Source organism: Magallana gigas, chromosome 6, assembly GCF_963853765.1.
Source record: "Magallana gigas chromosome 6, xbMagGiga1.1, whole genome shotgun sequence".
Lineage (NCBI taxonomy): Eukaryota > Metazoa > Mollusca > Bivalvia > Ostreida > Ostreidae > Magallana > Magallana gigas.
Genome location: NC_088858.1, coordinates 345,585 through 357,374, shown reverse-complemented (window position 1 = coordinate 357,374; position 11,790 = coordinate 345,585). Strand labels below are relative to the sequence as shown.

The following is an 11,790-nucleotide window of genomic DNA, read 5'->3' as shown; positions in this document are numbered from 1 at the left end:
AAATTTTTTGGTTTATTAATTTTATATACCTATATCAATCAATACACAGACATCCCATTGGATGGGTATACACAAATCTCTCCTTATAAACAAACCACAGCAAAAACAGGTATCAAATATCTCACACACTTAACAAGAAAACAATTAGAAATCTCAGATAAAGCATACAGAATTCCTGAGTTAAAATCTCTATATAGATTCATCTGTAACATGCCCAGTACTGTCCATTGTTGATATTACTCTCATGCTATAATGATGTTTATGCTAGTATAACACACATCAAATCATCAATACAAATTCTTGATTGTGAAGCTAAAAAATTTAAAAACAATAATACCTGAAATTATTATTATTCAATACAAGTAAATTTGAAAATGCTTACCAACTTGATTTACATGTAACTTTTTATGAAATGGAAGACCAATAAAGGACCAAATCTTTAAGAAACCATTATGTGTGCGAGTATTTGTGTCAATCAAAATTATAACGCTTATAAATATACATAGTTGGATCATACAGTTTAATTATCATATGGAAGATCAAATTTCTTAGATTTAATTGGTACCATTTACAAAGAATTGTTCTAAACTGTGTTAAAAACAAGCATTCTCGCTTTCCAGAATAGCATGATTTTTCATTTTTTCTTATTTTTAACCTTGTTATCATAACAATATGTGTCAATTTTCTGATCAAACATGTACATATAGAAACAGTTGCAAATTGCTAGTTTAATTTAATGATAACTTATGTGGTATTAAAATAATATATAAAAAAATCATTTTTTGAAAACAATCACAAGTTTTTATGGTAATATTCTTTAGATATTGATTTGCCCCATCAATGTTTTCTTTTTAATTTGAAGTATGATTATTTAATTTATCTAATATTTAATATTTCATATCTTATACACTGTATAACCTGCAATTACTTTCTATAATAATATTACTTCAAAGTTGCTATGATTTGCTATTTTTCTATCTCTGGTCTCCATTACCAAGACAACAGTTGCCCTTAGCAACAAATTAATGGTATTTTGCTACAATTTACATTATTTAATGTGTATCCATATAAAAAACATAAAGAAAATTGGTGATTATGCTTGCAGAAACCCCTATATATTACCATTAAGGTGGAATAACACATCATTACAAAATGGCAGACCTCTGATTCAAATGATATTTCGTTTTATTAAAGGATTTTATCGACGGCATCATGTAACTTACTCCATAGCTGAATGGATAAAAAGCCGGGGTTGTGATCTGTACATCCCGAGTTCAATTCCCTTATAGGCTTTTGTTGTTACTTACTGAATTGAATTTTTTTAGACATTCAATTTTTAAACCTAAACTGCAAATTTTTCGCGTATTTGACATACTGGTATGTACAGTTTGTTTATCATTACAACTTTCATAATCAAATAATTTACTGTTAATTTCAGTGACTTTTTCTAGGTGTGTTATTTCACCTTAAAACACTGAAAGAGTTAATGTTTTTATTATGAAAACATTCTATTCACGTATCCACAAGGTCCTGTGTATGTAGGACAATTATGAAAAGTTTGGTTCTAACAAAAATATAAATGATCCCACAATATTTACTTAAGTACCTACTGTATATGTAACTTGTAATATTTTCTACAAAATATATATTCTTAAAGATAAACAAATGCCTCATGATTCTTAAATGTGGAAAAAAAAATAAAAATGCCCTCAAAAAATAAAAGAAATTTTAAAAAGTTAACCTTCTCCAATGAGTTTACATGACAAATATAATCATCACATCATTGCTGCACTACATAATGAAACTTGTTTTACTGTGTCTATGTTTGGCAGGCATCAGGATATAACACTGTCTGTGATTGGCTGAATTGTCCAGTTGCCCCTCCCCTGTAGGCGGAGCTCCAGCTGGTGGAACTCCCGGAGGGTTTTCCTGTGGCCCACGCTCATCAGAGTGATCCCCAGCTCCTGACATTTGGAGTACAACACCCGCTCTAGGTCCACTCCAATCTGACTCGTCGCTTCATCTAATACTGTTATACCAAAAGCAAAAGTTAAATATACAATCATATGACTTTGTAATTACTGAACAAAAACCAATATCTAATGATAAAATATTATTTTGCAAGGATGGTTAAGATACAGTCCTAACCATAACAAAATGACCATGTACATCCATCTTTGTTATTGCAAACAAGACAATAACCAATAATAGATGTCTATATATGTCCAATATCTATATCATGGTGAGATAACTCACCTGCAAACTTGGGTTGATGGAAGAAAAGACGGACAAAAGACAGTCTCTGCATCTCACCGGGAGACAGCTCCTGATACCTGGAATAATCAGAAAAAAATTAAATATTAGGAATGTCTCATTTAAATAATTCCGGATGCCTGTAATATTCAGGTAAAAACATAAATGTAACAAAATTAACATTCCAAATCATTCCTGATATATGTAAATACAGGTAAAACGTAGATATAATAAAAACTTATAGCATATTTTAAACAGTTTCAGAGACATGTAATACATGTATACAGAAGCTTTTATAATCCCTCTCCAATTTTTGTTCAGTTGAATCTTTGATGTAAAGTCTTATTTGTACATATAAAAGTATGTGTAGAAACTTTGTGCTAGTTGAACCTAACAATCATTGGGGGAATACAAGTTGAATCTACCAATCATTGGAGGAATACAAGTAAAACGTACCAATCCCTTGAGGAGTGCAAATTGAACCTGCCAATCGTTGGAGGAGCACAAGTTGAACCCACCAATAATTGGAGGAGAACAAGTTGAATCTACCAATCGTTGAAGGAGCACAAGTTGAACCTACCAATTCCTTCAGGACTACAAGTTAAACCTACCAATCGTTGGAGGAATAGTTTTCCAGCCCCAAGGACCTCTCTGTGAGGGTCTGTAATCCTGTCAGTTCCACGTACTGGTGAATGGTTTCATCATCAAGAGAAACTACAATCCACAATGTACACATTTATATTCATCACCTAAACATAAATAGAGTCTCTCAATATCAGGGTTTGAACCCACAACCCCAGAGATATTGCTTACAAGGTCAAATGTTATATACAGTGTAGTTTATACCAGGGTGCAAGGTACACATGGTTGGTCTTTGCCACAAAAGATAAAGAATTTACCTGAGCCATGGTCTGTTTCTTTCAGGGGATAAATAACCTGTAAAACATACATGTAAATAAACAGTTACTGTACACAGGCTTATTTTTGCCCCTCATTATTTTAGCCATTCTTCAATTGTTTATGGTTTCACCCCTTCTTGAATTTGCTAAGGCATAGTTGTGTTAAAAGAGAGATAATTTGAGACATTGGAATTTGCCCAGTCTGTAATTGGGGGGCAAATATTTCCATGTATGCAGTATAAATTATTCTGTAGGTCAAATACAGGTAGATGTCAATATATGAACAAGTCATTCTGATTACTTGTTTGTCTGTGGTAAAGGTGAGGGACTCGTGTCCCAGTCACTTACAGTACTTGTCTAAGTACTTGTACTTGTTTAACTAATGTAAAGACTGCTAGTGACATGTGACTAACCTGTTGTTTCAGAGTGCCGTCTGTGAAGTAGGGTTTCTGTGGTAGAAACAGAATCTTACTAGGACTCACAACTTCATGAAATCTTACACTGCCTGCAATAATAATTAGTTTATCTAATATGTACATTGTAGTTGAAATTTGATAAAAGATTAATAGAATCATTCATTATTACAAGTGTGGGATAGTGAAATTCCACAGAGTGGACAAGATTCACGGTCTAGGACGAGGCTTTGCCCCGAGGTGGAATTTCCCTATTCAACACGAGTATATAATGAATGATCATTTTTCTCGCATTATACATGTATTACCTTGAAAAAAAATGATGTTTGACAACTTTCTGTTATGACATTCAAAAGATTACTTTCGGTTTATCCCTCCGCGTGCTTCAAATAGTGCAAGTCAAAATGAGAGCATATGCCAGTTTTTTTCATTAAAAATATGATAATTTGTAATTAATAAAGCAAAACAATTACTTAATAGATATTCTCAATCCACAATTTTGCACTTCCCTACAGCAGACAATGTTTGTTTACGTTTTAAAACAGTGTAGTAATACACAGTGTAAGACAGAAAAATCTCACACTGCTGTCTCACAACGGACAAACCAATCTCACACTGGTGATAATGCGAGAACAATGAAGGATTCTTGCTTCTTTATGTATGTTCTCTTGATATTAGTGTTAATGTCAAAGTGTACTATGACAGTATGAAATAACAAACAAATAACAAACACTTGTTATTAAGTTAAATCCTTTACAACCCCTATGGCACATAGGGCCATAGCTGATATCCAGTTTTTGTGGCACTTAAGGGATGAAATAAGTTGAATCATCTGAATGGGACACCAGTCCATTACAGGTTTCTCCCATGGTGAGTTTTAACTCCGTAAATCATGTTTAAGGACAAATTAAGATCTTTTACAGAGCGACATTATTTATCATATCATTGGCTGTAGGTCACAGACCAGCTATGCTCTGACTACATTTGTTCCTATGGTACTTAGAGAGACATTATGTATCATACCATTGGCTGAAGGTCACATTTGTTCTTATGGCAATGAGAGAGACATAACGTATCATACCATTTGTTGAAGGCCACAGACCAGCTATGACCCGCAGTAAGGAGCTTTTGCCACACCCTGAATCCCCAGTCACCAGGATGTTGACCCCTGCCTCCAGCTGGAATGTTAAATCTGTGCAAAAACAAACAGTATTTGTATAAATCAAAGCTTCCATTCTATAAAGTGCTATCTAGCTTACAATAGTAGCATACACATGTACATAATCAAAGCTTCCATTCCATGAAGTGCTTTCTCTTGCCTACAGTGTAAGCTTACACATTTACATAATCAAAGCTTCCATTCCATAAAGTGCTTTCTCTTGCCTACAGTATTAGCTTACACAGTTACATAATCAAAGCTTTTTTCCATAAACTGCATTCTCTTGCCTACAGTAGCAGCTTAACAAGGTACAGAGCATACTAGACTTTGTTTTACCGATATACTAACTAGCAGAATGAGAATTGTGGTAACAGGTTAAAACTCAGAGTATATAGTAAAATGACTGATGACTGAGGAAGGTTTGCTACTGGGAGCCAGGAATAAAGCAAAAGATTTGATCTCTTCATGCATCAGATCTTAGATTCCTTTGACCCTTTGACCTTACCGACTCGTCCTTGGTGATGATGACTTACTTTTACAGAGAATGTCGCTGGACTTGGGTGGGGCATATGTAAGCTCTGACACGGTTAGAGCTTTCTGGGTCATCTGGCTGTCAATATTGATATCTGTTAATTCAACTTGTTCACTAAAACAAATGTTGTAGATGAAAAAACTTATTAAGAAACAATAGACAGTGTATATTGAACATAAGACATTGAATACTGAAGCACACTGATCAACAAAATACATAGGCACAAGAAGTATGGAGAGGGCTTATAGAGACAGTGTCTGCTGTCCCATCCTTTTATGTCTATAAAGTTGAAATATCATTTATTTTAAGCACTAGAACTACAGTATTAGATAATCTATTGGTTACCTGGCAGGGTTTGGTGGATGGCTGTCCTTGACATAATTAAGGGTCCTCTGCTTGTCTTTTACCTGTTGTAATTCTTCTATCAACTCTCCAACTCTGCCAAAATAGGTACAAATATGTAGGTTAAAAACAAAATTTTATTTCACATCAGTTTCACTTATGTTTAACTTTATTTGGAATTGAATATGAAAAATTGAAAGATAGTTTTAGAGATATTCATTCATATAATACCACTCATGACAGTACAACAAAGTATAGCCCTTACTGGCCTTAGTCAAAGAATTATCCTTACATGTGAGATTATACTCAATGTCATTACTGTGTTCTTGTGGCTATTAGCCTTACCTGTGGGTATTTTATTTACTGTGTTCCTGTGGTATTAGCCTTACCTGTGAGTATTTCATTTACTGTGTTCCTATGGCTATTAGCCTTACCTGTGGGTATTTCATTTACTGTGTTCCTGTGGCTATTAGCCTTACCTGTGGGTATTTCATTTACTGTGTTCCTGGGGCTATTAGCCTTACCTGTGAGTATTTTATTTACTGTGTGCCTGTGGTATTAGCCTTACCTGTGAATATTTCATTTACTGTGTTCCTGGGGCTATTAGCCTTTTCTGTGGGTATTTTATTTACTGTGTTCCTGGGGCTATTAGCCTTACCTGTGGGTATTTCATTTACTGTGTTCCTGGGGCTATTAGCCTTACCTGTGGGTATTTCATTTACTGTGTTCCTGTGGCTATTAGCCTTACCTGTGGGTATTTCATTTACTGTGTTCCTGGAGCTATTAGCCTTACCTGTGGATATTTCACCTACTGTGTTCCTGGGGCTATTAGCCTTACCTGTGAGCATTACCTGCTACTTCTGCTGCTTTTAATGATAGATCAATCAGACGAGTGAAGCAGTTGATGAGGTACATAAAGATAAAGGAGTTCTAAAATAGACAAAATCAAGGTACTAAGAATAAGGCATTGCCTATGGTTGTTTTGCATTTAATACCTCCATGAACCATGGAATACATGGGGATGAAAACATGGGTAATGCAATTTTACTATATTTCACTATATGTACTTGTTATTACTTGTTATTGTATATACATTGTAAAAATAAAACCTATTAACATAGCAAAGTGAGTTTGCAGATCAGATGAAATTTTGGTGTTACTCAAATTAATTGATGCTTTTCATTACTTTGACCTAAATGATATATGTAAGAATTATCATAAAAACAAGAAAGAAAACTTACAGCACTGATGAGTGATGAAAAATCTGAGGGTGAGACACTGTCAAAGTCTCCATTGAATATCGGGAAGGCAAGAAGGATATAACTGAGTATTCCTCCCAGGTAGTCAAATATATTCACCGAGACTACAAATATATAAATGTAACTGAGTATTCCTCCCAGGTAGTCAAATATGTTCACCGAGACTACAAATATATAAATGTAACTGAGTATTCCTCCCAGGTAGTCAAATATGTTCACTGAGACTACAAATATATAAATGTAACTGTCAGTGAGTATTCCTCCCAGGTAGTCAAATATATTCACCGAGACTCAAATATATAAATGTAACTGTCAGTGAGTATTCCTCCCAGGTAGTCAAATAAATTCACTGAGACTACAAATATATAAATGTAACTGAGTATTAATTCACAGAGACTACCTACATGTAAACTCGTAATGAACAGCAATTTTCACTTTTTCCAATTTTTTTTAGCATTGCTCTAAATAATAAGCTGTGAACTTACAGTTTAAGGCATACCTATACCTAATTTAAATACCTTTATGGAGCTATGAACTCACTGTTCAAAGCACATTGCCTATTTATCTATGAACTCAAATTTGAGGGCATACTGCCTACATATCAGACTGGTTGATCTTTGAACTCACAATTGAGGGCATACTGTCTCAGTATCAGGCTTGTTATCATATGACCTTTGAACTCATTGAACTCACAATTGAGGGCATACTGCCTCAGTATTAGGCTGTGCTGGGTTCTCAGGAGACGATGTAGCCGTTGATCCGTGTAGAACTTCTCTATCTCACCCGACCTGTAGAACGCGGCTGACTCAACATTAGCTCTTAGTAACATGTGTTTAAATCTGAAACAAAATAACAGTGTTTTAAATTCATTATCATAATTACAAATACATAAACCTCACAAATCTGAAAATATAGTGGCTTAAACTAGGCATAGCAGGAATACTTTCTACTTTCCTTTGCCTATACTATTTACAACTACTTTCTGATGTTTGTCTGCACCTGTAATTTCCCTCCATTTTTTCTCTTCGGAACACATAATGAACAACTGGAGACATCAGTAACTTGTTGATCACCGTGGCAACAATAAAGAAAGAAAGGACACCAACAGGACCCAGGTAACTTGTGCTGTAACAAAACAATCATTTGACATATATATCATGTCTACAAGTATGTCTAATATCATGTCTACAAGTATGTCTAATATCATGTCTACAAGTATGTATCATATCATGTCTAAAAGTATGTCTAGCATGTCTTCTCCATGTATGTATCATAACATGTTTACTCAATTATCTAATAACATGTCTTATGTCTAAATTCATGTTAACAGGAATATATAATAATTAAATCATGTCTAAAGGAATGTCTAATATCATGTTAACTGTACATGCATATTTTATATCATGTCTAATATCATGTCTACAGGTACATCTTGTGTCATGTCTACAGGTATATCTAATACATCTAAAACATTTACAATATTATCTAACATCTACAAGTTTGTCTACTATTTTATTTACAGGTTTGTCTACTATCATGACTATTTTTTGTCTAATGTCATGTCTATATTTAATGTCTATAGATATAGGTATATCTAGTACCATGTCTACATGCATGTCTTTCTATTATCATATCTACAAGTACATCTTAAATCATATTTACTGGTTTAACTAATAACATATAAACTGACATATTTAATATCATGTCTAAAAATATAAAATGTATATCAGGGTAAATGTATGTCTTAGAAAATAACTACAGGTATTTCATATACCAGGTATGATGCCTACTGGTATATCTATTATCACACCAAAGGTATGTCGAATATCGCATCTATCACTGCATGTCTATTGGTTCAAAATTAGAACAGTTTTAAATCATGTCTCAAATTTACTTCATAAATTTGAGACCTAAAGTTAGTCCTGATTCCTTGTCCAAACATTGAAATGTCCTAAATTGTAGACTGACCCAGACCTCACAAGATTGTGATGTGTTTGATATTACATGTGCACTTGTGTTGGTATCTGACCTTTGTACACTTTTATACAGGTAATAAGCGATGGTGAAGGGGGCGATGATAATCGGGGCAAAGATCTGACTGAAGTTGTCACACATCCTGTCCAAGTCCTGGGTGATCCGCTGGTCCCTGGGAGAGAGAAACATGTGTCACCACATCCCTATGTACTGGTACCATATATCATGTTTAAATATACAGTAAAACAATCTTATAGCAAACACACTTATAATGAATTGATACTTATAGTGAAGTGATTTTCATCCCCTGTTGATTTTAAACATATTGTGAAGATAACCGATATAACAAATTACGTTTATAACGAAGAAAAATCACCTGTCCCTTGCACTTCAGGCACCGTAGTTTTTTTTTAGAATATTTAAAAACAAATAAAAGCAAATGCAATATCAATCAAGATATGTTTCAGAATTTAACCACTGAAACTATTTAAAGGCAGCTTTATCCAATACTTACGGATTGTCGATTTTGCCGGCCATATTGACCGTGTAATAGACGAGATCAGTGAAATAGAGTTTGTGTATTTTTGCGTTGATACAGCCCCTCCACTTGATGTACAGCACAGAAACAAGGTAGAGGGTGGAGGCCTTTATCTGTTACAACAGACTACAGGGCTTATAAAGCTCATACAAGTTATTGAATCATTTTGTTTATCACTTACACATATTGTTTAAACAGAATACTTTCACTCACTGACAAAAGATTAATGTTTTATATGTAACCATATGACAACATACAGATGAACATTAAACAATATTATTTTAAATAACAGTCTTACCAAATATATTGTCTTATTTTATCTTTTAAAAAATAATTTCAATCAAAACTCACGAAAGCTTCAGCTGTGATGAGGAGAACAGCCATAATTGTTTTTTCCCTAAATCCTGCCATGTCGCGATCCCCAAACACCTTGTAATACTTGGACGGAATGTTTCCAATATAAAATATCACCACTTGTTCTGAAAATCAGAATGGTAATTTGGAAAATAATCTTGAACAAAGATAATATTCATTTCTTTCAAAAGATATGAATGTGTTGGACATATATATAATTATGTATTCTTCTTGTCCTAAACATTGGTCTGATAATATCTGACATGTGACCTTGATGACTATTTATAACAGTACCAATGGTGACATTAATGTCAATGGGTGTCTTTGTTAATTCTGTAGTATCTGATCATACTAAGACCACATAGTTTTTTGTATAAGAATATAGAGAATCATACTATTAACAAGATTTGTCACTTACCCAGAAGTCCAAGAATGAGCAGCAAGATACATATAAGGACCTGGACACTTCTCCAGGACGGGAACATGTAACCCGTCAGTTTAGCAAACCGCTTAAAAAATAACAGCCCAAACACAGGCCTAAAAAACAAAACACATTGACATTGAATTGGAAAGTTAAAAGAAAAATACAAAAAATATGGAACACATGGTTAGTGGTCCTAGGTATTAGGCCAGTAACCCAAATGGCAAAGGTTGCTGGTTCAAGCCCAATTGTGGTCACTCGGTGTTTTGTGTTGTGCCCATAGACATGAGGTACTTTATCAACATTGTAACTTTTGTTTAGTCCACCCAGCTAAAATTGGGTATCATCTTGCACTTGGAGTTAATCTGTGATGGACTGGTGTCTCATCCAAAGCTAGACAATTACCTGTCTGCTTCACACCACAGAAACCAGAGATAAGCTTGGCCCTATGCGTCTTCATTGCTCCAAGAAAGATTTAACTAACTATTTAACTTAAATGAAAAGAGTGCTCCAACAAAAGATTTAAATTATTACATACTGTAAAACTATATTTTTTGTCAAATCAAGCTCTTTTTACAATGAACAAATTTAAAATTACACAAAAAGTTTCGTACAAAACTTAAAAACATTTAACCCTGTACTGTGGTTTCATCAATATTCGATGAATGCCAATTCTCATGGATTTCATTATTACATTGATCCAATTAAGTGTTCATTGAAGTGTAATTTCTATTAACATTTTTTTAATTGATAGGCTCATTGGCCATGAATTTACGTATCATTGAAACTGTGATTTTCACTTTATCCACGAAAATTGATATCCTTGAATATTAATGAAACCACAGTATTCAGTCAAGTAAATGTCACATAAAGTATGCAGTGCAGTAGTAACAGTCAGACCAGTTTGAATACAGGTGCAAGTTAGCTCCTGGCGAGCACCTGACGATAGATTCAGGGGTAATTCAATCAACATTATAGAACGAAATATTATGTCATCATATATGTGCCATTATGCATTACAGTGCATTATACTGAGTTGTAGTGTAAAAATTCATGCAACTTAATTTCGTGCACATTAAAGAATGGCATTGCAGCTCGATATGGGCATTGCTTACTTATTGTGTTTGGCTCGTGTCTGAAGCCCAGAATCCATTCTAAATGTCCAGCTTTACCCCCACCATTCAAAGTCACTTCCAACGTACACCGGTCTCCGGTCCTCACATGCTGTCGGACTTTGGCATTATGTAACTGTTGAAGCTTCCGGTTTGTTAAAAAGAGAAAATTTAGAAACCAATACATAACATTATTGCATTGATGTTAGTAATATCATAAAACAATCTTAATCATTTCTGTATGAACGTAGGTATTTCGGTGAATTCTTACGACGTAGAAATGCAAAAAAAAAACATGATTATATTTAAGTCTTAATCTTATCAGGAAGAAAAAATAAATAAATCAGAGCTTGAAAATTATTCTTAATTCTTAATTAGATTTATTATTTTAAAAATGCGTAATTCTCTTGAGTATTTTATATTTTCTTATTTAGTTAAATACTTTGCATTAATTTCCTGATATTAGCTTGCTTCTCGTTTAGCAATGGGAACTCCTCGGATATCTACCTCACGGAATGGCAGACGTCCAAAGAG

The 11,790-nt window shown here is 34.0% G+C and overlaps 1 protein-coding gene across 3 annotated transcripts; it reads right to left on the bottom strand.

The window, feature by feature from the left end:
• Positions 1 to 11,780, bottom strand: LOC105318538 (lysosomal cobalamin transporter ABCD4). Of its 3 annotated transcripts, XM_066088132.1 has the most exons (18): positions 11,699 to 11,780; positions 11,260 to 11,401; positions 10,142 to 10,260; positions 9,721 to 9,848; positions 9,346 to 9,482; positions 8,887 to 9,003; positions 7,857 to 7,982; positions 7,551 to 7,696; positions 6,840 to 6,961; positions 6,437 to 6,528; positions 5,602 to 5,694; positions 5,258 to 5,370; positions 4,647 to 4,757; positions 3,566 to 3,657; positions 3,153 to 3,189; positions 2,865 to 2,967; positions 2,257 to 2,333; positions 2 to 2,029 (listed from the first exon to the last, which is right to left on the bottom strand). In XM_066088132.1, exons 2-18 carry the CDS (start codon positions 11,295 to 11,297, stop codon positions 1,836 to 1,838), a joined length of 1,845 nt encoding a protein of 614 aa, XP_065944204.1. In that variant the 5' UTR covers positions 11,298 to 11,401; positions 11,699 to 11,780; the 3' UTR covers positions 2 to 1,835. The 3 variants fall into 3 exon arrangements, with proteins under 3 accessions (XP_065944205.1, XP_065944204.1, XP_011414032.3); XM_066088133.1 differs by lacking the exon at positions 11,699 to 11,780 and having other exon boundaries at positions 1 to 2,029; positions 5,258 to 5,334; positions 11,260 to 11,545; XM_011415730.4 differs by lacking the exon at positions 11,699 to 11,780 and having other exon boundaries at positions 11,260 to 11,545.
• Between the last annotated feature and the right edge of the window lie 10 nt (positions 11,781 to 11,790).